A 26796-nucleotide genomic window follows, 5' to 3' on the forward strand; every position below is an offset into this window, starting at 1 on the left:
CCACTGAATGAATTTCCTCTCCCTCCTCACCTCACACAAGCTGCCATATCCCTCTGCAGCCAAGGCTGGGGACCACTGGGGAGAGCTTTGGTTTTCTGGCATGTTCTCGCTGGGCCTGAGCCCTCAAGCTCCCTTGCTGACAACTCTGATCTTCCCAGGAGCTTGAAGCCAGCGGGAACCTGTGGACTCAGCCAGAGCTGCTGGGACCGGAGGGAAGACCCTGCAGCTTTCACGACGGGGCCTGGTCCAGAGATTCTGTAGAGGCTCCAAAAATCCCTGGAAAGACAGTATCCACATGGTCAGTCATATAACGTTTACCCCAAAAATGCTTCTTGGGAGCACCAAGGGGTGGCTCACTGTGCTGGATACTGTGGAAGAGAAAAGTTCAGTAAAACGAACACCAAGTATTAGTGTAGAATATGGGAAAAACTCATGACATTTGGTGTAAAATGAATGAGAATTTTAATTCCAGCTCTTTTCAGTTCTAGCTAGAATTTGGGGAAGTAACTTTAGCCTGAGTTTCTTCATCTTAAAACTGAGGATGAAAATATCCATCTCATAGTGCTGTTAAAGTTAAACGAAATGATGCTTCTAAAGCACTCACTCCTACTTGGCATCTGGAACACATTCCATTAACATATATATATTTAAATTTTTTTCAATTAGAGTTGATATTAAAGACTATTTTATACTAGTATCAGGTGTACAGTGTAGTGGTTAGACATTTATATAATTTACAAAATGATTTCCCCAATTAGTCTAGTACCCACCTGCCACTATACGCAGTTATTACCATATTACTGACTATATTCCCTATGCTGTACTTCACATCCCCGTGACTGTTTTGTAACTCCCAATTTGTATTTCTTAATCCTTTCACCTTTCTACCTACACCCAACCCCCACTTCCATCCGGCAATCACCAGTTTATTCTCTGTATCTATGAGTCTGTTTTTGTTTTGTTTGTTCATTTATTTTGTTCCTTAAATTCCACATATAAGTGAAATCATATGATATTTGTCTTTGTCTGATTTATTTCACTTAGCATAATACCTTCTAGGTCCATCCATGTCATTGCAAATGGTAAGATTTCATTATTTATAGCTGAGTAATATTCCAATATATATATATATATATATATATATATATATATATATATATAATCACCTTTTTATCCAGTCGCCTATTGATGGGCACTTAGGTTGCTTCCATATCTTGGCTATTGTAAATAGCATTGTAGTGAACATAGGGGTGCATATATCTCTTCAAATTAGTGTTTAGGTTTTCTTTGGATAAATACCCAGAAGTACAAATGCTGGGTTATAAGGTAGTTCTATTTTTATTTTTTGGAGGAATCTTCACACTATTTTCCATAGTGGCTGTACCAGTTTGCAATTCCACCAACAGTGCATGAGGGTTCCTTTTTCTCCATATTCTCACAGACACTTGTTGTTTTTTGATTTATCGATGATAGTCATTCCGACAGGCATGAGGTGATATCTTATTGTGGTTTTAATTTTCATTTCTCTGATGATTAGTGATATTGAGAATCTTTTCTTATGTCTATTGGCCATCTGACAAAAACTGTATCCCAAAGGTGCCATCAACTAGTTTCCATAGGCTCCTAAAATAATCACCAACACAGGCAACACATTCTCAGTAGAAAATTAACCATGGATCTGATTAAAGTCCCTTGGGGGCCAAATCTGACAACCTATAGGACGCCATAATACACAGCCTATATATAAAATCAGTGACTCCCATAAAACCCTCAATAACAGACCTTCCAATCTATCATATACCAACTCACAGAGTCTTGCAATTACTGATGTCACAGGTTCCAATGACTGACTCCTATAGGACCCCCAAAACCGACTCCAAAAGACTGGTAATCCCAGGCTTGCAATCGATCATTCACCACTGCAGTGTCACAATCAGTAACTCTCATGGACCAATCAATGACTTCAGATACTCACATCTCCAACTCTAAACATCAAGAATTTCAACAGCGGTCCCAATCACTTATCCGCAGATGTCTCCAATTATTTTCCTTCAAGGATTCCCCAACACTGTCATTCACTACTCCAATATGAATGACATCTATAGGCCTTGGATTATCTAATCTGATTGGACCATAATTCATTGACCCTTCCTCACAGAAATACCCCAATATTTGACTCCCAGAGGAACCCAATCAACCCCAAATCTGATTTGCCATTGAATTAAGAGGATAAAAAAAAAAAACCAAACCTAAAACACTTCCAGGCAGAAAAAGCATGCTTTTTTTTACAATAGGAAGGAATCACAATGGCACTAGACTTCTTATTTGCAATAATAGGAGCCATGTTAGAAGTAAACAATTATGAATTACTAAAAGTGACAGATCCAAAAATTGTATTATTTTTGCAACACAGCACAGCATGCTTTCTTCATTTTATTTTCATGTTTTATAAAGTCTGTATTTCTTTTTATTTATTTATTTACTTGTTTTATTAAGTGAAATTGGTTAACAAAATCCAGTAAGTTTTAGGTGAACAATTCAACAATAAGGCACATATACATTGCATTGTGTGTTCACCTCCTATAGTTAGAATTCGTTCTGTCACCACATATTTGACCTCTTTTACCCCATCTACCTCTCCACTCCCCTTCTCTCCTCCCCTCTGGTAACTACTAGTCTATTGTTCATGTCCATGAGTCTCTGTTAGTTCTGTTTGTTTGTTGTTTTTAGATTTATATCTCACATATAAGTGATATCATATGGTTTTCAACTTTTTTTGGAATTTTTATTAATTATTGTTATCATTATTATTTCGCAATGTTTTGCATTCTAAGTTGTTTATTTATTTATTTAATTGAAGAAATTATTTAAATTGTTTTTTCCCATCTGCTTTTAGGTTTATATCCCACATATAAGTGATATCATGTGATTTTTCAACTTTTTCTGTCTGGCTTATTTCGCTTAGTATGATTATTTCAAGGTCCATCTATGTTGTTGCAAATGGCAGTATTTCATTTCTTCTTATGGCTGAGTAATATTCCATTGTATATATGTGCCACTGCTTCTTTAGCCAATCATCTATCGTAGGACACTTTGGTTGCCTCCATGTCCTGGCCACAGTGAATAATGCTGCTATCTATGAACACTGGTGCACAAATATCTTTTCGGATATAAATTTTCAAGTCTTTGGAGTAAATACCCAGTAGAGAGATTGCTGGATCATCTGGTAGATCAATTCTTAGTTTTTTGAGGAACTTCCATACTGTATTCCATAGTGGCTGTACCAATTTGCAGTCCCATCAGCATTGTATGAGGATTTCTTTTTCTCTGCATTCTCTCCGACACCTGCTATTACTTGTTCTGTTGATAAGAGCTATTCTAACGCTTGTGAAATGGTATCTCATTGTGATTTTGATTTGCATTTCCCTAATAGCTAGTGATGTGGAGCATCTTTTTACATATTTGTTGGCCATTTGTATGTCTTCTTTGGAGGAGTGTCAATTCAGGTCCTCTGGCCGTTTTTAATTGGATTGTTTGGTTTTTTGGAGGGTTGTTATTGAGTCATATGAGTTCTTTGTATATTTTGGATATTAGGCCCTTATTGGAGGCGTTGATTGCAAATATATTTTCCCATTAGGATGGCTGTCTCTACCTTGTTGACGGTTTCTTTTGCTGAGCAGAAGCTTTTTAGTTTGATGTAGTCCCATTCATTTATTTTATCTTTTACTTTCCTTGCCTTTTAGGTCAAATTCATAAAATCTTCTTTAAGTCCAAGGTCCATGAGTTTAGCTCTTTTGTTTTCTTCTATGCAATTTACTGTTTCAGGTCTTATATTCAAGTTCTTAATCCATTTTGAGTTAATTTTGGTGTGTGGTGATAGACAACAGTCTAGTTTCATTCTTTTGCAGGTGGCTTTCCAGTTTTCCCAGCATCATTTATTGAAGAGGCTTTCCTATCTCCACTGTATCTTTTTGGGTCTTTTGTCAAAAATGATTTGCCCATATATATATATGGGTTTACTTCTGGAATCTCGATTCTGTTCCACTGGTCTGCGTGTCTGTTTTTCTGCCAATACCATACCATTTTGATTATTGTCACTTTGTAGTATAATTTGGAGGCAGAGTGATGCCTCCAGCCTCATTCTTTTTTCTCAGGATGACTTTGGCAATTCGAGGTCTTTAGTGCTTCCATACAAATCTGATGATATTTTGGTTTTATTTCTTTAAAAAATGTAAAAAATGCCAATGCGATTTTAATAGGGATTGCATTAAATCTGCATAATGCTTTAGGAAATAAGGTCATTGTAACTATGTTGATTCTTCCAATCCAAGAACACGGAATATCTTTCCATTTCTTTGTATCTTCTTCGATTTCTTTTAATAGGGTCCTATACTTTTCATTATACAGGTCCTTCACATGTTTCGTTAGATTTATTCTTAGGTATGTTATTCTTTTTGTTGCAATTGTGAAAGGAATTATTTTTTCCACTTCTTTTTCTGACACTTCATTATTATAGTATAGGAACACTATGAATTTTTGAATGATGATTTTGTATCAAGAAACTTTACTGTATTTGTTTATTACTTTTAGTAGTGTTCTTGTAGAGTTTTTAGGGTTTTCTATATAGAGAATCATGTCATCCACAAATAGTGAGTGTGACTTCTTCTTTTCCTATTTGGATGCCTTTTATAACTTTCTCTTGCCTGACTGCACTCACTAGGACCTCCAATGTTATACTGAATAACAGTGGTGATAGTGGACAGCCTTGCCTTGTTCTTGATCTTAGAGGGAAGGTTTTTAGGTTTGCACCATTAAGTATAATGTTGGCTGAGGGTTTGTCATAGATGGACTTTATTATGTTAAGGTACTTTCCTTCTATAACAATTTTGTTAAGTGTTTTGATCATAAACAGATAGATGCTGTATCTTGTCAAAGGTTTTTTCTGCATCTATTGATATGATCATATGACCCTTATTTTTTAATTTGTTTATGTGGTGTATCACATTAGTCAATTTAAATATGTCGAACCATCCCTGTGCCCCTGGGATGAAGCCCACTTGATCGTGGTGTATAATCTTTTTAATATATCGCGGTATTCAGTTCACTAGTATCTTTTTTTAGGATTTTTGCACCTGTATTCATGAGAGATATTGGTCGGTAGTTTTCTTTTTTTGTGTGTTATCTTTACCAGGTTTTGGTATCAGGGTAATATTGGCCTCAAAAAATCAGTTAGGAAGTATTGCATCCTCTTCGATTTTTTGGAAGCATTTCAGGCAAATAGGTATTAAATCTTCTTTGAATGTGTGGTAGCATTCTCTGCTGAAGCCATCTGGTCCTGGACTTTTACTTTTTGGTAAGTTTTTTATAATTGTTTCAATTTCCATATTGCTGATCGGTCTATTTAGATTTTCTGGTTCTTCTTGATTCAGTCTAGGGAATTTGTATCTTTCTAAGTACTGGCCCATTTCTTCTAGGTTATTAAATTTGGTGTTATATACTTTTTCATAGTATTCTTGTATGATCCTTTGTATATCTGTGGTATCTGTCATAATTTCTCCTCTTTCGTCCCCGATTTTATTTGGGTTCTTTTTCTTTTTTCTTTATTGAGTCTAGCCATGGGTTTGTCAATTTTATTAGACGTCTCAAAGGACCACTCTTTGTTGCACTTGCTTTTTCTATTGATTTTTTTCTCAATTTTATTTAATTTTGTTCTAATTTTGTTTATTTCTTTCCTTCTGCTGCATTAGGCTTCATTTGTTCTAACTTTTCTAGTTTTTTTTTTTTTAAAGATGAAGTGTTAGGATGTTTATTTGGGTTCATTCTAGTTGTTTTTTCAATTCCTGAAATTGTTGATATGAATTGTTTTGGATCTTATTGAGGTTTTTCAGAAGTACCATCCTGAATTCTCTGTCATTTAAATTACATATTTCTATGTCTGTAAGATTATTTTTGGAGGTTTTTCTCTTTCTGTCTGACACGCCTTGTCACCTTGGTTGTTCATGGTGTTTAATGGACTATTTTTCCACCTGTGTATTAATGGAAGTGTATTCTGCTTTTATTTCCAGAAAGAAGATATATTATATAAAGATCTCTCTTTAGCTTGTTGCAAAGAAAGCGTTTTTCTTTTGTTTTGCAGGAGGTGACATCTAATCCTCTTGGATCCCTGCTCTATATAAAGTCTTAATCATGCCTTTTTTTTCTGATAGATATTCAATCACACTCACTACCCTCAGTCTCAGTCCCTGTCAGTGTTAGTGACAGTTTTGGTTACATTTGGTTAGATTCCCTTGGGGTCTCAGAGGTGTTCGGTTTGGAAGAAATGGGGAGAGGTTCCCTCTAGGTTGGAGGATGGGGGCTGCGGCTCAGTCTGGTATTTTGCAACTGTGGCTGGTAATAATCAACTGTTGCTTCTCGGCCATCCCTACTTCTCTGCTTTCTGCCCTGATCTCGGGCATTGCCATTGCGTGGAGCTCACAGTTTTCTTAGACAGGGTTGTTCAAGGAACCCACTTCACCTTCTCCCCTCCTCTTCCTCCTGCAAGGAGCTCTGGCTACGAGAAGCAGTTTCTTTGTTTCTCCCACCCCACTGTCTAACTTCCATGATTCTGACCTGTGGTAATTCTTATTCGCAGAACATTTGCTTAGACGTGCTTGTGTGCAGGTTATGTGTTTTTTTTGTTGTTGTTGAGTTTTATATGTTCAGCTTATTGTTGTTTCAAAAGGGAGAGATCTGGGGTCATCTCTCACTCCACCATGCTTCTAAGAATTTCAATCCCATCCTTTCTGTTTCCTATCCTTCTGTCAGGACAAAAGACAGACAATTTTAGACATAAAAGCATTTATTGTATAATATGCCAGTATTTCTATTTCAGGAAAATACTCAAGGGAATAGTCTAAACTATTATAAGCTGAATAGTTACAGAAATCTCAAAATCAGAGGAAAGCAGTTTTGAGAAATGATCCTTGCAATTGATATACAGTTTTTTTTCTGAATAAAATATAATTGGGTATTTGGAATAAATAAGATTATTACTATCGCTAAGTGGAAAATTTTAAATACCCTGGCAAAATCTACTGAGTGAAATCAGAAGGCTAATTAAGCATCTTTATTACTGGATGCAAATTATATTGGCATTACTTGGATCTAGCAATAGAAAAAATAAAGACAAACATATTTATAAGAAAGGCGAAGGCAACTACTAGCAGAAATTGATAAAAATATTCAAAATTCCAAATATTAGAATTTTGAAATAATAATAACTAGAGGGGATTTCAGAGAAATGTGACCAAACCAGCAAAAATCAGAAAAGAAAAAGTTAGGAAATATCGACCAAGTAAAATAAATAATAAACATAAAATAGCAGGAGGCATGAAATTGAATATATTATATAATTGAACTAAATTGAATGATCTGAATTCTGGTCTAAAAGATAAAGACTATGAGATTGGGTTAACAAACAAAATACAGTTTCTGTACATCTAAAATTAAAAAAAGCGAAGATGTGAAATGAAGCACTGGACAAAAATATGCCATGTTATTTATCATTCTTTTTATTATGGTCAGCACTCATTACGTCTTAGGAAATCTTTGCCTACAGTAGGATCATAAAGATGTTTAATGTTTTATTCCAAAAGTTTTATTGTTTTATTTTTCACATTTAGATTTTTGGTCTTCCTGGGAAGAATTTTGTTGTGTGGTATCTGTTAGGGTCAAGATTCATTTCTTACATACGGATATCAAGATGACCCAGCTCCACTTATTGAAAAGATTACTCTTTCCTTACTGCTCTACAGGGTCTTTCTTTATTGCTCTACAGCCTTGCCTTGTGATCATATATGTAGGAGTTCATTCATGAACTCTGTATTTCCATTGGTCAATTTGTCTATTCTTGGACCAGTAATACATTGTTTTAATTAATGTACTTCATATTAAATTTTGATATTGATAGAGTAAAAGATTATTAAATTGGACTACATCAAATTTAAGGACTTCAGTTCATCAGAAGGCAAATTTAAGACTGTAAAGGCAAATACCACAGTGGGAGAAGATAACTGCAATACTTGTATCTGGCAAATAATTCATATCTCAAATAGATCAAGAATTCCTAGAAACCAGTAAGAGCCACAGAAAAATCCAAAAGGAACAGCCAATTCACAAAAAAAGATATCCAAATGGCAAATAAGCATAAGGAAAGATGCTCAACCTTATTAGTTAGTAAGGAAATATAGATTAAACTACAATAAGATATTCCTTCATATCCACCAGAAATGAGTAAAATGAAAGAGATAAATAACCAAAAGCTGGCAAAAATGTGGAGCAACTGAAACTCATAAGTTGTTTTCTTAGGAGCATAAAATAGCACAAACACTTTGGAAGAGTAATTGGTAGTATCTATTAAATCTTAACATATGCAATATCCTATGACCCAGCTATTCCATTCCTAGGTTTATACTCAAGAGAAATGTGAACATATGTTTATGAAAATACAGGTACAATGATGTTCATAGTAGCTTTATTCAAAACTGACAATTTTGCAAATGTCCATCAATGTTAGAATGGATAAAGAAGCTGCGCTATATTCGTACAAGGAAATACTATACAGCAATGAGAATGGACAAAATTGTTACATGCAACATGCATGAATCTCATCGCGTGAACATTGTGTTGGCCAAAGAGGCCAGATCAAAAGAGTAATAAATCAATACTGTCTGATTACTTTTATATAGATTTCAAAAACAGGTAAAACTAACATATGCTGTTAGAAGTCAGGATGGTGGCACCCCTTGGGAGGAGGTTAATAATTAGAAAGGAACACAAAGGGGGCTTCCTGAGCACTCATAATGTTCTTGATCTAGATAGGGGTTGTATAGGTTTGCTCAGTTTGTTAAAAAATCATCAAGTTGAACATGCATAATGTGTATACTTTTCTATATCATGTTGTAATTCAATAAATGTTTCAAAAAATATACAATATACCAGACTAATGCAAAAATATGAAAGCAGGTCTGGAAATATAATTATTGAGGTGGAAATTAAAGTCCAAAGTGCTCAACAGATCAACAAAAGGGGGGAGTTAATGACAAAATACACAATAAATCAAAAAGTACTAACTTGCATAAATCTTTAGGGCCATTCGGCATATATAAATAAAAGCAGCACAAATGCATGGAACCACATGAAGTCTTAAAAAACATAATTACAGGGAATTCTTCTTCTGGATATGGAGTAGATTTAATTTTACCTATTTTTCCTGCTAAATACAACTAAAAAAAAACCTCTGGATATTATATATGAAACATAGGAAGACTCAGAAAGGTGAAGTGAAGGCTGACTGGCTACAGATCCTGAAACCAAAAAATGATATGGCAGTGAGTTCACTGGGTTTTCTTTTAACCTCATATATCCCAGACCTGGTGCCAGAGAAGCTGGCAACCCAGAAATGCCAAAAGGTGCAGACAAAAACTGTCTCAAGAAAATCCCACTCTCTCTAGCCAAAGGTCTGGGAAAGGGGCACTCTAGTGAAACAGAAAACTTCCAGATAACAATGGCTCTGCTCAAGCCAAACACCACAGAAAACACTGCAGCCCTATCCCCCATGACTAACAGCAAAGGCCAAGTGGAATGCCTAGACTTCCACCATTGTCAGACTGTAAGAAGGTGCCTCTGCTCCCTACCTTCTGCAGAGGTGGTGCCAGAGAAAGCCCAGAAGGGCGCTAGATCTTTCCTCCTTCCTGGGCTGTAACAGCTGACTCCTCCTCCCTTAACTTCTCTGTGACAGTGGTGACCATGTCACAAATCTGGGCTTCCATCCTCACCCAGAAATAACAAAGTATCTTTTCCCTTTCCCACTGAGGTGATGTCAGAGGAGGCCTACTGAAGTTCTCACCAAGGCTCAGCAGTAACAAGGGTGCCTCTACCAACAGTGTCAGTGGACATCACATAGGAAGCAATTGCAGGGTACCTATCCCCCTCCCAACCAGGGTGGTATGAGCAGAGTCCTAATGTGGAGACTGACACTGAGATGCAATGGGCAGAAGTATTTGGAATCCTTCCCTGAGATTGATAACCAGTATCAGTGCCCAGTACTGATAAACAAGCTAAAGCAGTGCTGTGAGGAAAATCTGAAAAGAAAAAAAAGTCTCAAACCAATAATCTAAACTCTCATCTCAAGAAACTAGTAAAGAAGAGCAAAATAAACCCAGAGCCATCAGAAGAAAGAAAAAAATAGAAGTAGAAGCAGAAAGTAATGAAATTGAAAACAGAAAAAACATGGAGAAAACCAGTGAAACAAAGAGCTAGTTCTCCAAAAACAAAAACAAAAACAAACAAACAAAAAACAATAGAATAAGCAAATCTCTAGTAAGACTGACTAGGAAAAAATCAGAGAAGACACAAACTATTAATATCGGGAATGAAACAGGGTATATCATTACAGACCTACAGACATCAAAAGGATAATAAAGGAATACAATGAACAACTCTACACACATAAATTTGACAACTTAGACGAAATGGATCAATTCCTTGAAAAGTACAAACTACCACAACTCTTCCAACATAAAATAGTTTATTTGAATAGCCTCATAACTATTAAGGAAATTGAAACAACTACTGAAACAGAAGTCTCTATGCCCAGGAGATTTCACTGGGAGATTTCCAAAAACCTTTCAAGAAGAATTAACACTGACCCTACACTATTGCTTCCAGAAAATAGAAGAGGAGTATTTTTCCTAATTCTTTTCATGAAGACTGATACCAAAACTAGACAAAGATAGTACACAAAAGAAAACTAGAAACCAACATCCCTCATGAACATAGATGCAAAAATTCTTAACAAAATATTAGTAAATATAATTCAGCAATATATAAAAAGAATTATACACCGTGACCAAGGGGGTTTATTCCAGGAGTATAAAACTGGTTCAATATTTGAAAATCAATCAATGTAACCCACCATGTAGACAGGATTAAGAAGAAAAATCACGTGATCATGTCAATTAAGACAGAAAAAATATTTGAAAAAATCCAACACCCATTCATGATAAAAATTCAAGAAAACTTGGAATAGAGGGAAATTTTGTCAATTTTATTTTTAAAAATCTACAAAAACCCTACAACTAACATCATACTTAATAGCGAGGGACAATGTTTTCTCCTTAAAATCTGGAAAAAGGCAAGGATGTTGACTATCACCACTCTTTCTCAGCATAGTAAAAATTCTAGCCACTACAACAAAGCAAGAAAATAAAATTAAAGGCATATGAATTGAAAAAGAAGAAATAAAATTGTCCCTATTTGCAGATGATATGATAGTCTACAAAGGAAATCTCAAGGATCCTATAAAAAAAAAACTTCTAGAAGTAATAAATGACTTCATCAAGGTCACAGGATACAAGAACAACACATAAAAATCAGTTGTATTTTTACATACTAACAATGTACATGAGGAAAGAAACTGAAAATACAAAACACACAAAACCCAAAATATTTAGGTATAAATGTAACACAATATATATAGGGCTTATATGCTGGAAACTATAAAATGCTGATAAAAAAATCAACAAAGATTTAAATAAATAGAGAGAGATACTACTATGTTTATGGTTTGGTAGCCTCAACATAGTAAAAATATCAATTCTCTACAAGTTGATCTATAGACTCAATGCAATTCATATCAAAATCTCAGCAAGAATTTTTTTGTAGATATAGGCAAAATTATTCTAAAATTTATGTGGGAAGACAAAAGAACTAGAATAGCTACAACAATTTTGAAGTGTGAGGAATCAAGCTACCTGATTTCAAGACTTTTTATTTAGCTACAGGAACCAAGACAATGCAATAATGATGAAGAAACAGAAACATAGATCAATGGGACAGAATAGAAGGCTCAGAAATAGCCTCGCACAAGTACAGCCAACTATTTCTTTTTTACAAAGGTACAAAAATGAATGAATGAAGGATGGTCTTTTCAACAAATAGTGCTGAAGTAATTGGATGTTCATAAGCAAAAACCAAAATGAATGTTGATGTAAATGTTGCATTTTATAAAAAATAACCCAAAATGTATCACGATTTAAATGTAAAATGGTTACAAGACGACATAGGAGAAAATCTTCAGTACTTAGGGCTTAGTGAAGAGTTCTTAGACATGACACTAAAAACATGACCTATAAAAGAAAAAACAGATAAATCTGACTTCATCAAAATTAAAACCTGTAGCTCTGTGAAAGACACTGTTAAGAGAATGAAATGACAAGCTATGGACTGGGAGAAAATATTTGCGAACCCCTCGCAAATCTGACAAGACTCCTATCTATAACATACAAAGAATTCTCAAAAAGCAATATTGAAGAAACAAACAATCCAATTAGAAAATGAGCAAAAGACATAAAGAGACATTTTATCAAAGAGGATATATGGAGGGTAAATAAGCACATGAGAATATGTTCAACATCCATAGACAAACATATTCTAAAACTGATATGGAAGGGCACAGCCTCTAGAATAGCTGAACTAGTCTTGACAAAGAAGAATAAAGTGGGAGAATCACTCTAATAAATATTAAAGCTAACTGCATAGGTACAGTAATCAAGACTATGGTTTTAGCACATGAATCAATGGAACAAAATAGAGGATCTAGAAATAGCCCCACATAAGTGTGGCCAACTGGCTTTTGACAAAGGTGCAAAACAATTCAATGGCGTTGGAACAATTGTACATCCATAGGCAAAAACCCCCTCAACCTAGAGGGTATGAATGAAAATGATGAAGAGGAATAAGAGATACAAACTTCCAGTTATAAAATATATAAGTCATGGGGATCTACTGTACAGCATAGGGAAAATAGTCAGTAATATTGTAATAATCTTGTGTGGTGACAGATGGTTACTAGTTTTATTGTGGTATTATATCATATGGTATATAAATGATGAATCGCTACATTGTACACCTGACACTAATATTGTATGTTAACTATACTTAAATAAAAAAATAAATTTTAAAAGAACCTCAACCTAAACCACACTTTTTTAAAAAATATTAACTTAAAATGGGTCATAGACTTAAATGTAAAATGTAAAACTATAAAAATTTTTAAGAAAAAACATAGGAGAAAATTTTCAAGATCTAGGGCTAGGCAGAGTGTGGTATAATAAGAAATATATATTTGGTCTTTGTCCCCAGTTCCTGGCACAGAGCTCCTATAATCCCTGGAATTTCCTGAGTGATAGGAGCATCCTTTGTTAGTTTGTTATTCCTAACAAGCCCCTTTCAACCACAGCCTGAGTTTATGCTGATAAGATGACTCTTGGTGGGTTCCTTATAACTTCAGGGTGGAGCCTGGTTGCCAAAGAACCAGTCATGTTATTAGAGGGCTGGATTAGGGGTTTGCAACTTTCAGCTCTCCTCCCCACCACACACACATCTTCCTCTCTGGAAGGGGAGAAGGGCTAGAGATTGAGTTTAATCACCAATGGCCAATGACTTAATCAATTGTGTCTGCAAAATGGAACCTTCATAAAAACCTCTACATAAACAAACCCTTCTATAAAAATCCCTAAACAATGAGGTTGAGAAAAATTTCAGGTTGAGCACACAGATACAGACATACTGGAAGGGAGGCATGCCCAGACAGAGTATGGAAGCTCTGAACTCCTCCCCTCATACCTTACCCTATGTATCTCTTCCATTTGGCTGTTCCCGAGTTTCTTTGTAATAAACTGGCAAACATAAATGTTTTCCTGAGCTCTGTGGGCTATTCTAACAAATTACTGAACCTGAGTAGGAGGTCATGGGAACCCCCAATTTATAGCCAGTAAATCAGAAGTATGGGTGACTTGGAACCTGTAACTGGCAACTGAAGTGGGGCCAGTCTTGTGGGACTGAGCCCTTTAATTTGTGGGATCTGATGCTAACTCCAGATAGGTAAAATCAGAATTGAATTGAATTGTTGGACATTCAGTTAGTGTTAGAGAATCAAAGAATCACAAAGTTCATAGACTGGACACCAAAAGCTTAATCCATAAAAGGAAACATTGATAAATTTGACCTTGCCAAATTTAAAAAAAAACTTTTATTCTGAAGAAGATCAGAAGTTGAAAAGGATGAAGAGGATGAAAAAACAAGCTACTGACTGGGAAAAATATTTGCAAACAACATATATGACAAAAGACTGGTATCTAGAATATGTAAAGAACTCTCAAAACCCAACAGTGAAAAACCAAAACGCAAACAATTCAATTAGAAAATAGGCAAAGCACATGCACGAACAGGCATTACACCAACAGATTGCAAATAACATATGAACAGGTGTTTGATATGATTAGCCATCAAGGAAATGCAAATGAAAACCACAATCAGATATCACTACACATCTATCAGAATGACTAAAATAAAAAATAGTGGCAACACAAAATGCTGATGAGGATGCAGAAAAACTGGATCTCTTCTACACTGCTAGTGGGAAATAGTATAGCAACTCTCAGAAACAGTTTGGTAATTTCTTATAAAACTAAGCACACAATTACCATACTACCCAGAAATTGCACTCTTGAGCACTTACCCCAGAGATATAAAAGTTTATGTTCACTCAAAAACCTGTACACGAATGTTCATAGCAGCTTTACTGGTAATAGCCAAAAACTGGAATTAGTTCAGATGTACTTCAACAAGTGACTGGTTACAACTGCACCATGAAATATTACTCAGCAATAAAAAGGAATGAAATACTGATACTCCCAACAACTAGGATGGTTTTCAAGAACATTATGTTGAGTAAAAAAAGCCAACCCCCCCAAATTATATACTGTATGATTCCATTTATATAACGTTTCTGAAATGACAAAATTTAGAAATGGAGGACGGATTAGTGGTTTCCAAGGCTTAGTTGGGGCAGGAGAGAAATGAGTGTGGATACAAAAGGACAATACCAGAGATCCTTGTGATATTGGGACTGTTTAGTATTTTGAATATGATGGTGGATACACAAATCTACACAGGCGATAAAATTGTATAAATTAATATACATACAATATGAGTAAAACTGGGGAAATCCGAACAAGATGTATGAATTGTATCCAGGTCAAAATTCTGGTCGGCATATTATACTTTAATTTTAAAAAATATTACCATTGGAGACAACTGGACAAAGTGGACAAGGGATCACTTAGCATTTGTTTTCGCAATTGTATGTGATCTATAATTATCTCAAAATATATTTCAATTTAAAAAATCAAAAAGATGTTTAATGTCACTAGCCATTAGGGAAATGCAAATTAAGGCAATGATGAGACAATCACTACACACCTATTAGAACAGCTAAAATAACAAAAATAATGTTAATACCAAATTCTGGAGAGGATGCAGAGGAACTGGATCTCTGATACATTTCTAGTGGGAATGTAAAGTTGTATAGCCATTCTGGAAAACAGTTTGGTAGTTTCTTTAAAATTAAACAAATATCACATGATTCAACAATTATATTTCTGAGCATTCACTCCAGAGAAATGAAATCTTATACGTACACAAAAACCTATATTAGATTTCCATAGCAGTTTCATTTGTAATAACCCCAAACTGGAGACAACCAAAATGTCTCTCAATAGGTGAACAGTTAAACAAACTGTAGTACATCTGTAATATGAAATACTACTATGCAATAACAAGAAATGACCTATTGTTACAACAATTTGGATGGTTTTCAAGAACATTATGCTAAAATGAAAAAGAAAAAACAATCTCAAAAAGTCACATACTGTAGGGTTCTAATTAAATAACATTCTCAAAATGAAAAAAAAATTATAGAGATGAAAAACAGATTACTGGATGCCCAAGGTTAAGGATAATGGTGGGGGTAAAGACTATAAAAGGGGTAATAGTTTTGTATCTTGATTGTGGTGGTCATTGTACAAATCTACACACATGGAAAATGACAAAGAATTATACACACGCATTATGCCAATGACAAATTTTTATATGTATTATGATTTTATAAGATGTAACGATTGGGGGAAACTGGGTGAGGAGTATATGGGACCTCTCTGTACTATGTTTGCAACTATCTATAATTCATATTTGCAACCTGTGAATCCATAATTACTTCAAAATAAAAATTTTTAAATTTATTTTATTTTATTTTTTAATTGCTTATCGGGGTTACATTGGTTAATACAATTATATAATTTTCAGGTGTACATTATAATTTAACATCTGTATATTCTATTGTGTGTTTACCACCCAAAGTCCAGTTTCCTTTAGCTACCATGTATTTTATCCCCTTTACCCACTTCGACCTCCCCTACTGTTTGTTATTTTATATCCCACGTCTACACTCTCCCTCATACCTACCCTCCAGAGTAACCCTTTAAGTCTATAGTCCATGTCCATGAGTCTCTGTTTGTCCTGTTCCTTTGTTGCTTTTAGGTTTATATCACACATATAAGTGATATCATGTGATTTTCAACTTTTTCTGTCTGGCTTATTTCGCTTAACATGATTATCTTGAGGTCTATCCATGTTGTTGCAAATGGCAGCATTTCATCTCTTCTTATGGCTGAGCAATATTCCATTGTATATATGTACCACAGCTTCTTTAGCCAATCATCCATCTCTTCGCCACTGTCAATAATGCTGCTATGAACATCGGTGTGCAAATATCTTTATGGATATGATTTTTTAAGTCTTTGGGGTAAATATCCAGTAGAGGGATTGCTGGATCATATGATAGATCAATTCTTAGTCTTTTGAGGAACCTCCATACTGTTGTCCATAGTGGCTGTAACAATTTGCAGTCCCATCAGCAGTTTATGAGGGTTCCTTTTTCTCTGCATCCTCTCCAGCATTTGTTATTAGTTGTCCTGTTGACTATAGCCATTCTAACAGGTGTGAGATAATATCTCATTGTGGTTTTGATTTGCATTTCCCTAATAGCTAGCGATGTTGAGCATCTTTTCATATTTTGTTGGCCATTTGTATGTTCTCTGGGGAGAAGTGTCTGTTCAGGTCCTCTGCACATTTTTTGATTGGATCGTTTGTTTTTTCGTTGTTATTGAGTTGTATGAGTTTTTTGTATATTTTGGATATTAGACCTTTATCAGAGGCATTGCTTGCAAATATATTTTCCCATTCAGATGATTGTCTCTTTACCTTGTTGATGGTTTATTTTGCTGTGCAGAAGCTTTTTAGTTTGATGTAGTCCCATTTGTCTATTTTAGCCTTTGAGATCAAGTTCATAAAATCCTCTTTCAGTCCAAGGTCCTTGAGTTTAGTTCCTATGTTTTCTTCTATGTATTGTATTGTTTCAGGTCTTATATTCAGGTCCTTAATCCATTTTGAATTAATTTTGGTGTGTGGTGATAGATAACAGTTTTTCTTTTGTAGGTGGCTTTCCAGTTTATCCAGCACCATTTATTGAAGAGGCTTTCCTATCTCCACTGTATGTTTTTGGCTTTTTTGTCGAAAATTATTTGCCCATATGGGTTTACTTCTGGATTCTCGATTCTGTTCCACTGGTCCGTGTGTCTGCTTTGCTGCCAATACCATGCCGTTTTGATTACGGTCACTTTGTAGTATAATTTCAAGTTAGGCAGAGTGAGGCCTCCAGTCTCGTTCTTTTTTCTCAGGATGGCTTTGGCAATTTGGGGTCTTTTGTGCTTCCATATGAATCTGATGATTTTTTTGTTCTATTTCTTCAAAAAATGCCAATAGGATTTTGATGAGGATTGCATTGAATCTGTATAATGCTTTAGGTAATAAGGTCATTTTAACTATGTTGATTCTTCCAATCCAAGAACATGGAATATCTTTCCATTTCTTTGTATCTTCTTCGATTTCTTTTAATAAATTCTTGTAGTTTTCATTGTATACGTCCTTTACTTGTTTCATTAAATTTATTCCTAGGTATTTTATTCTTTTTGTTGCAATTGCGAAAGGAATTATCTTTTCCACTTCTTTTTCTGACACTTCGTTGTTAGAGTATAGGAACACAATGGATTTTTTAACATTAATTTTGTAACCAGAAAATTTACTGTATTTGCTTATTGTTTCTAGTAGTGTTCTTGTGGAGTCTTTCGGGTTTTCTGTATAAAGAATCACGTCATTAGCAAATAGTGACAGTTTGACTTCTTCCAAAATAAAATTTTTAAAAATCATTATTATGTCGGGAGATTTTATTATACCTCTTCTATAATATAATAGGTCAAGTACACAAAAAAATAAGTAAGGAGGATTTGAAAATATAATCAATAAGCTAGATTTAAGATACATAACTTTATTATGTCCAACGAATATCCTCTTCTCTTAGACCCACGGCACACTTAAAAATTTTTATTTAACTACGTAACTTGGACTCAAAAATTGATATTTTTAAAAAATTATAGTTTTGGCAGGCTATATTAATTACGATCTTTTAAAATCAGAAATACAGATTAAAATATAGATTCAAAATTGCTAAGAGACTAAATCTTAAATATCCTTACCAGAAAAAAAAGATAATCATGTGACCTGATAGAGGTGTTAGCTTATGCTACAGTGGTAATCATACTGCAATATATAAATGTATCAAATCAACACGTTGTGCGCTTTAAGCTTACACAATGTTATATGACAATTATATCTCAATAAAAAGATATAGAAAAAGATAACCAAAAACCAGTTTGCAGTTTACCAGAGGCTGGGGTGTGGGAGGAATAGGGAGATGCTGGTGAAAGGGTACAAACTTCCAGTTATAAGATAAATAAGTTCTGAAGATCTATTGTACAGCATGGTAATTATAGCTAATAATAGTAAATTATATATGAAAGTTACTAAGCGAGTAGATCTCCAATGTTCTCATCTCACACACACACACACACACACACACACGGTATTTATGTGACATGATGGAGATGTTAGCTAATGCTATGGTGGTAATCATTTTGCAATACATAAATGGATTGAATCAACATACTGTATACCTTAAACTTATACAATATTATATGTCAATTATATCTCAATAAAGCTGAAAAAAAAGAAATATTGTCTAAACCTGCTAATATTGAAGATGAATTCAATAATAAAATTATAGACTTCATAACAAATTTTGAGACATATCTAACACTATATTTAAAGGCTATTTTGGTTTAAAATACTTTTAATATTTAAAAAGAAAAGCTAAAGATAAATGAAGCATTAAACCTAAGAAACTAGAAAAAGAAAATCTTCATGAGAAACCTGATAAAGGTAAAAGAGAAGGAAAAATACACACATATCACATATATATTCACACAATTTTAGGAATGAAGAAAGAGCAATTACCACAGATGCGGAAGTGATCAAAATAATTTAACTAAGCATATGTGTAACTCTATGAAAACATAAAATTTTAGCAAACATAAACTACCAAAATTAATTCACCTCAAAATAAAAAATCTGTAAAAATCAGTAATCAGAGAAAAGAAAATAATTAAAATTTACCATTTTAAAGGCACCAGTTCTAAATGTGTTTATAGCTAAACCAAAAAGAAGATAATTTGTATGCCATTTTAACATATAAAAACATAGAAATCTCCTGAATTCCTTTAAAAAACTGGCATGAACTTAATATCAACACATGTTGGTATTAAATATAGTACAAAATTTAAAATATGGTACAAACTATTTAATATTAAATATAGTACAAAAACAAGAAAATAATAAGCAGTTTCTTATAGTTGCAAAATTTTTAAATAAAATATTACTAACTGAAATCCAACTGTGTCTCATAAGAAAAATTCCCTTTGATGAAATAGAATCATCAGGAAGGCAAAGATGGGTCCACAAACATATCAATATAACTCATTACAACAATTGAGTAAAGAGAATAACAACATTAAGGCTATCAAAAAGTATTGACACAATTCAGGAGTCATTCTTAATAAAAACACGAATTAAAATAGTAACATAAAAAACTATTTAAATATTATAATGACTACCAAAATATCACCAGAAAACATTATGCTTGAAAACAAGTCCAGATCAGAAGACTTAATATTATTAAGATGGCACTATTCCCAAAAATGCTGTACAGGTTTAACATGATCCATGTCAAAATCCCAGCTGGCATTTTTACAAAGGGTAACAAGCATATCCTAAAATTCATATAAAAATGCAAGAGACCCTGAATGATAAAACATTGACTAAGAACATAGTTAAAGGACACACATTTTCTTATTTCAGAACTTAATACAAAGCTACACAATCAACACAGTGTGGTACTGGCATAAGGGTAGACATATAGATGAATGAAATAGAATTGAGAGCTCAGTAATAAACTTACATTTATGGTCAATTGGTTTTAGATAAGGATTCTCAATACAATTCAATGGGGAAAGAAAAGTCTATGACATTAAAAGCACAAGCAACAAAAGAAAAATAATAAATTGGACTTCATCAAAGTTAAAAACTTTTGTGCTACAAGGTCACCACCAAAAAAGTGAGAAGATATCCACAAAATGGGAAAAAATATATGCAAATCATATATCCGACAAGGGACTTGATTCTAGACTATATAAAGAACACTTACAATTCAATAATACAAAGACAAATAACCCAATTTAAAAACAGGCAAAAGATCTCAGTAGATATTTCTCCAAAGAGGATATACAAATAGCCAATAAGCACATTGTCTTAGGCCATTTGGGCTACTGTAATGAACTACCATAAACTGGGTGGTTGAAACAATAAACATTTATTTCTCATAGTTTTGTAAGTCAAAGATCAAAGCACTGGCAGATTTGGTGTCTGGTGAGAACCTGTTTCCTGGTTCATAGATGCCAATCTTCTTGCTGTGTCCTCACAGAACAAAATGGGAGAGGGAACTCTCAAGGGTTTCGTTTATAAGGGCACTAATTCCATTCATGAGGGCTCTACCCTCATCACCTAATCATTTCTCAAAGTCCTCATCTCTTAATATTATCACATTGAAGATTAGGATTTCAACATATGAATTTGGTGGGGTGGGGGAGACATAAACATCCAGTTCATTGCACATATAAAAGATGCTCAACATCAGTCATCATTAGGAAAATAAAAATCAAAACCACAAAAAAATACTTCACACCCACCAGGATGGCTAGAATCCAAAAGACAGACAATAACAATTGTTGGTGAAGATGTGACAAATTGGAACCCTCATACATTGCTGGTGGGATGTAAAATGGCGTAACCATTTTGAAAAACAGTTTGGCAATTCTTTAAAATGTTAAACATAGAGGTATCATATGATCTAGCAATTCCACTCTCAAGAGAAACATACATCCATACAAAAACTTGTACACAAATATTCACAGAAGCATTATTCATAGTAGCCTCAAAGTAGAAACAACCCAAATGTCCATCCGGTGAATGGATAAACGAAACGAAATGTAGTATATCCATAGAAAGGAATATTATTCAGTAATTAAAAAAAAAAGAATATAGCATCTACTGATAGATGCTATAGCATGGATGAATCTTGAAAACATTATGCTAAGTGAAGGGAGACAGTCACGAAAGACCACATATTGTATGATTACATTTGCATGAAAAGTTTAGAACAGGCAAATCTATAGAGACAGAAAGTAAATTAGTGATTGCCTGCAGGTGGAGGTAAGGGGTGGGATGTTTACTTTTTTTAGGGAGTCCAATGTTTACTTTTGGGAGTGATAAAATGTTCTAAAATTAGATTGTGGTGATGGCTGCACAACTCTATGAATATACTAAAACCCACTGAATTGTAAACTTTAAATGGGTGAAGTTTATAGTAGGTAAATTATATTAAAAAAAACTGTTAGAAAAAAATCATATAGCTAATAAGTGGTTATGCAAGATTTCAAACCCAGTATCTGGCAAGGGAAGGTACTCAATAAATGTTTGTTGGGTGAATGAATGAACACCTTTCACTTTCAAATTAGCAACAAGATAGGGATACCCTCTTTCAAGTCTTACTCAACATTATTCCAAAAGCTCTTGTTAATGCAATAGGAGAAGAGGTAATCAGGACAAATATTTGAAAAGAAGAGAGAGTATCATTGTTAACTGGGTGTGATATAATATTATATCTAAGAAGACTAAGAGACTATGAAAAGCAACTGGAATTCACATGAGAATTTGATAATCGATTACGTAAAAAAATAAAATACAAAAAAGAAAGAAAATTACAAAAATTGACAGATTTATTTCCTATGAACATAAAAAAGAATCACCATGATGACAAAAACAAATGTAAAATATCTAAGAATGAACTTTTTAAAAAAAGGTACTGGATCTATAAGAAGAAAACTATAAAATATTGCAGTTTTAATGGTTGTTTTTGAAAGAAAATAAAGTGTTTTTAACATTAATATGTCAAAAAGGTGCTAAAGAATATTAAAAAAAAGAACAACAACAACAAAAAGAACATTGCAGGGACTAGCGCTATTCAATATTAAAAGTATTTCTAAAGTCAATACATTTTTTTGAAAGGAAGTAGATACATATATCAGAAGAAAAATAGAGTTCAGAAATAGAACAATATACATTTGGGAATTAATATGACAAAAGTGGCATTTAATTGAGTTACAAAAGGGTATTCATTTAATGATTAGTGCTGGCAAATTTTCCATTCAAATGAAAAATACAAACTTTGATCCTATCTTACACCACACACCAGAATAATTTCCAGTTGGATTAAAACTTAACTTTAAAAATTAAAACCATATTTTGTAAGCAATGCCTCTGATAAAGGCTTAATATCCAAAATATACAAAGAACTCATACAACTCAATAACAACAACAAAAAAATGAATGATCCAATCAAAATATGGCATACACTTCTCCCTAGAGGACATACAAATGGCCAACAAATATTTGAAAAGATGCTCAACATTGCTAGCTATTAGGGAAATGCAAATCAAAACTACAATCAGATACCATCTCACACCTGTTAGAATAGCTATACTCAACAAGACAAGTAATAACAAATGTTGGAGAGAATGCGGAGAAAAAGGAACCCTCATACACTGCTGGTGGGACTGCAAATTGGTACAGCCACTATGGAAAACAGTATGGAGGTTCCTTAAAAAACTAAGAGTTGATCTACCACATGATCCAGCAATCCCTCTACCGGGTATTTACTCCAAACACTTGAAAACATATATCCAAAAAGATATTTGCAGCATTATTCGTCATGGCCAGGACATGGAAGCAACCGAAGTGCCCTATAATAGATGATTGGATAAAGAAGCTGTGGTACATATATAAAATGGAATTTTACATTATTTTATTATATTACAATATTACTGCACCTTTATTTAAAAAGTTCATTCTTAGATATTTTACATTTGTTTTTGTCATCATGGTGAATAAGAAGAGCCATAACAAGAGATGAAATACTGCCATTTGCGACAACATGGATGGACCTCGAGATAATCATGCTAAGCGAAATAAGCCAGACAGAAAAAGTTGAAAATCACATGATGTCACTTATATTTGGGATGTAAACCTAAAAGCAACAAACAAATAGGACAAACGAACAGAGACTCATGGACATGGACAATAGTCTAGTGGTTAACAGAGAGGAGGGAGGAAGTAGATGGGGTAAAAGGGGTCAAATATGTGGTGACAGAACGAATTCTAACTATGGGTGGTGAACACACAATACAATATATATGTCTTACTGTTGAATTGTACACCTGAAACTTACTGGATTTCATTAACCAATGTCACCATAATAAAAATAAACTGTAAAAAAAATTAAAACCATAAAATGTTAAATCTAAGGCATATATTTGTTTAAGCATGAAGTATAGAGAACTCAGTAGGGAAGATAAGACACTCAGAACCTGTAAAGGATAAAGACAGATATATCTAATCAGATGATAATTCTTTCTAATTATATGTGAAAACACCTTATAAAAATCAAGATATAAAGAGACAAAGGAAATATAATTACAAGAGATGACACATGGTTAATATTCACAAATTAGTAAGAAAGACAAACCACCTAAAAGAAAAAAGAGCAAAGGATATGAAAAAAATTTCAATATACATTTTAATAGCCAATTAATAAGAAAAGATGGGGTCTAGTTGTCAGGAAAATGTACATCAGAGTAAGCTAGATACCCTTGTGTTTGGCTCTCAGAATAGGGAAAATTTTAAAAGTACTAACATTCAATGTGAGAGAGGATTTTGGAATGAGCCATTTTATAGATTGCTGGCAGGAGTTCCAATTTTACAAGTTTTAGAAAATAATTTGATGGTATGTATTGACCTTAAAAACATCCGTTCCTAATAATCACTCAGATGACAGTCTCTGACTGTAATTTAGAAATCAATAAGAAAATTTTCAACTTTTTGGGAGATCAAAATCTTATATCTAAATAACTAAGGGGTCACAGAGAAAATCACAACAGATAATAGAAAACAGAAGTGAACCATAGTGAAAATGTTGCATATCAAAACTTGGGACTCGGAGCTAAAATGTTCTCAGAGAAAAATTCATGAACTTAATGCTTATATTATAAATGAAAACGATTGAATATTAATGAGATAAGCATTCAATTAGGAATTTAAAAAATAAAAAGAAAAGAAAAAACACAGAAAAGAAATAATAAAATCAAGAGCAGAAATTAAGGACACAGAGAACAAAGATACAGGAGGACCAACAAAGTCAAAAGTAGGTTTTTGAAACAATGCCATCTCAGACCTAAAGACCACCTATCACTGACCCCATGAAGCAGCATATCTGATTCCACAGGCCCTTCCATCACTAAACCCAAACAAATACAACACCCACCCCATGGGACCCCATCACAGAAACCCCACCACAGAAACTTGACCACCCACCCAAATAACCCCATCACACACCTCACAGACTCTGCATCATTTATCCCACAGTCTTCATTACTAACCCATCGACTCCCCAATACTCACCCCACAGACTCTCCACTATTCACTCCATAGGTCACCCATTACTCTCCCCAAAGACCCTCATCACTCACCTCACTGAATCTCCATCATTCATCTTACAGATCTGTATCACTTATCCCGCTAACACCCTATGATTCATCGCCACAGAACCCTCCATCATTTTCCCCACAAATCTCTCATCATTCTTCTCACAGACCACCCATCATACCCCAAAGACCCTATCACTCACACCGCAGTCCCCATTTCTTATTCCACTAATTCCTTATCGCTCACCACAGGGATTACTATCCCACAGATCCCATCACTTATACCACAGACCCCATCAATGACCTCTGAGGATTCTCATTACTCACCACACAGATATCCCATCGCTCAACATATATCATCCTATAAACCCAGCATGACTGATCCTATAGATCCCCAATACTCACCCTATAGTTCACCATCACTTATACCACAAACTCTATAGCATTTACCCCATTGACTCTCCAATCACTCATTCATCCCCCCATCACTCATCTCTCCATCATTCATCCCACTGACTACCCATTACTTTCCCCCACTGACCCCATCACTCACCCATAAACCTATCACTCACTCTACGCACCTTCTAAGTGAACCCAGAGAAGCCCCTTCACTCACCCTAAAGAGTATCATCACTAAGTACGAAATCCATGTCATAATACCCCATAATTATGTCAATGCTTTTCTGGCCCTAAATCGCCGCCCCGGTTAAACTCAGGCTGGGAGCCCTAAGTGCTGAAAGAGCCTCCGAGGGACTCTTCGGTTTCTGGACCTCATCCTGTACATGCTCAGTGTCGCCTCAGGCTTGACCAGTGTCGCCTCTCTAGTGCCTGCAGTTTTTTGAATTACACCCCTGCACTTAGTTATGTTAGTGTGTGTGCGTGTGTGCGTGTTGTGGGGTAATTCTAGGGAGATTTTTTTTCACATTTTCTTTAGTTGCTTTGTCAAGCAAGTAATATGGCTGTCCCCTTGGGAGTGTCTCTTTAGGAGTCGCCATCTTGGAAGGGTGGTCATTTCTGTCAAGGAGCCCGTGGTCTCCGACCAGATCTCTGCCTGTGAGACTTCTCTGTAGCGGATAGGGCCAAACCGCGGGTTGTGCCACCCGGACTTCTGCCGCACCCTCCCCAGCAGCCTCGGAGGCGCAGGCGGGGCATTGTCCCTTCTCAGGACGCAGGGGCCGGGCCCTCAGCCGTATTCCCGGGGGCTGCTGCTGCTGCTGCTGCTTCACCCATCGCTAGCCCCGACCCCATCCCACCTGAACAACTCCGAGCGGCCCGCCTAGAAATCAGACCGCCCCCGCCCTGGCGGCTTCCCGGCCCCACTGCTGGAGGACCGAAAGGTCCCTGTTCGGCTGGCGGCCTCAGAGCCCAGGGCGCTGCCGCTTCATGCCCACCTGACCGCGCCTCTCTCCATCCGTCCGCTGAGGGCATCGCCCGGCTCCTCTGCTGTCACCGACCCTGGGTCGTTGCCACAGAGGAATAGTACGTGTCAGATTTAGGCCAGGAAACGGAAGTCGCCTGCTGCGAGAGTTTAACCACTCTGGGCGCGGGGAGCTGAGGTGATGGAGCGCCAGACACCAAGTATCTGTGGAAAGAGTAACTGGGGGCTGCGACATCGGTAGTGGGGCATGCCATCCAATTTTTAAAAATCTAGTAATCAACCTTCCTGTTTTTCTTATATAAGCATTAAGGCTACAAAGTTCTCTTCTAAAGATCCAAGTTTTATTTTCATTAGTGTTCGATTTCAAATGCTTAAATGCTTTCTTCCCCTTCTGACCCATGAATTACTTAGAAGTTCATTATCGAACTTGCAAAAATTCTCGGAGACCCAAAGAGCAAGGGAATGAATGGGTACTTTATTTAGCCTGCAGCG

The 26796-nt window shown here is 35.1% G+C and overlaps 1 protein-coding gene across 2 annotated transcripts in view; it reads right to left on the reverse strand.

Moving 5' to 3' along the window:
- The window catches only part of ZNF41 (zinc finger protein 41), a 54735-nt gene extending 28181 nt beyond the window's left edge, over positions 1-26554 (reverse strand). Inside the window, exons 1-2 of one of the 2 annotated variants that reach the window (XM_039866415.1) lie at positions 26318-26442; positions 31-276 (exon numbers count right to left, since the gene is read on the reverse strand). In XM_039866415.1, the coding sequence (XP_039722349.1) occupies positions 31-102 (72 nt within the window). In that variant the 5' untranslated portion in view covers positions 103-276; positions 26318-26442. Of the gene's footprint in view, positions 1-30; positions 277-26317 lie in introns of both variants that reach the window. The other variant, XM_039866414.1, reaches the window with a different exon arrangement.
- Positions 26555-26796: the final 242 nt, after the last annotated feature.

This window comes from Pteropus medius, unplaced genomic scaffold (genome assembly GCF_902729225.1).
Source record: "Pteropus medius unplaced genomic scaffold, Ma_sr-lr_union100, whole genome shotgun sequence".
In the NCBI taxonomy this organism is placed as follows: Eukaryota; Metazoa; Chordata; class Mammalia; order Chiroptera; family Pteropodidae; genus Pteropus; species Pteropus medius.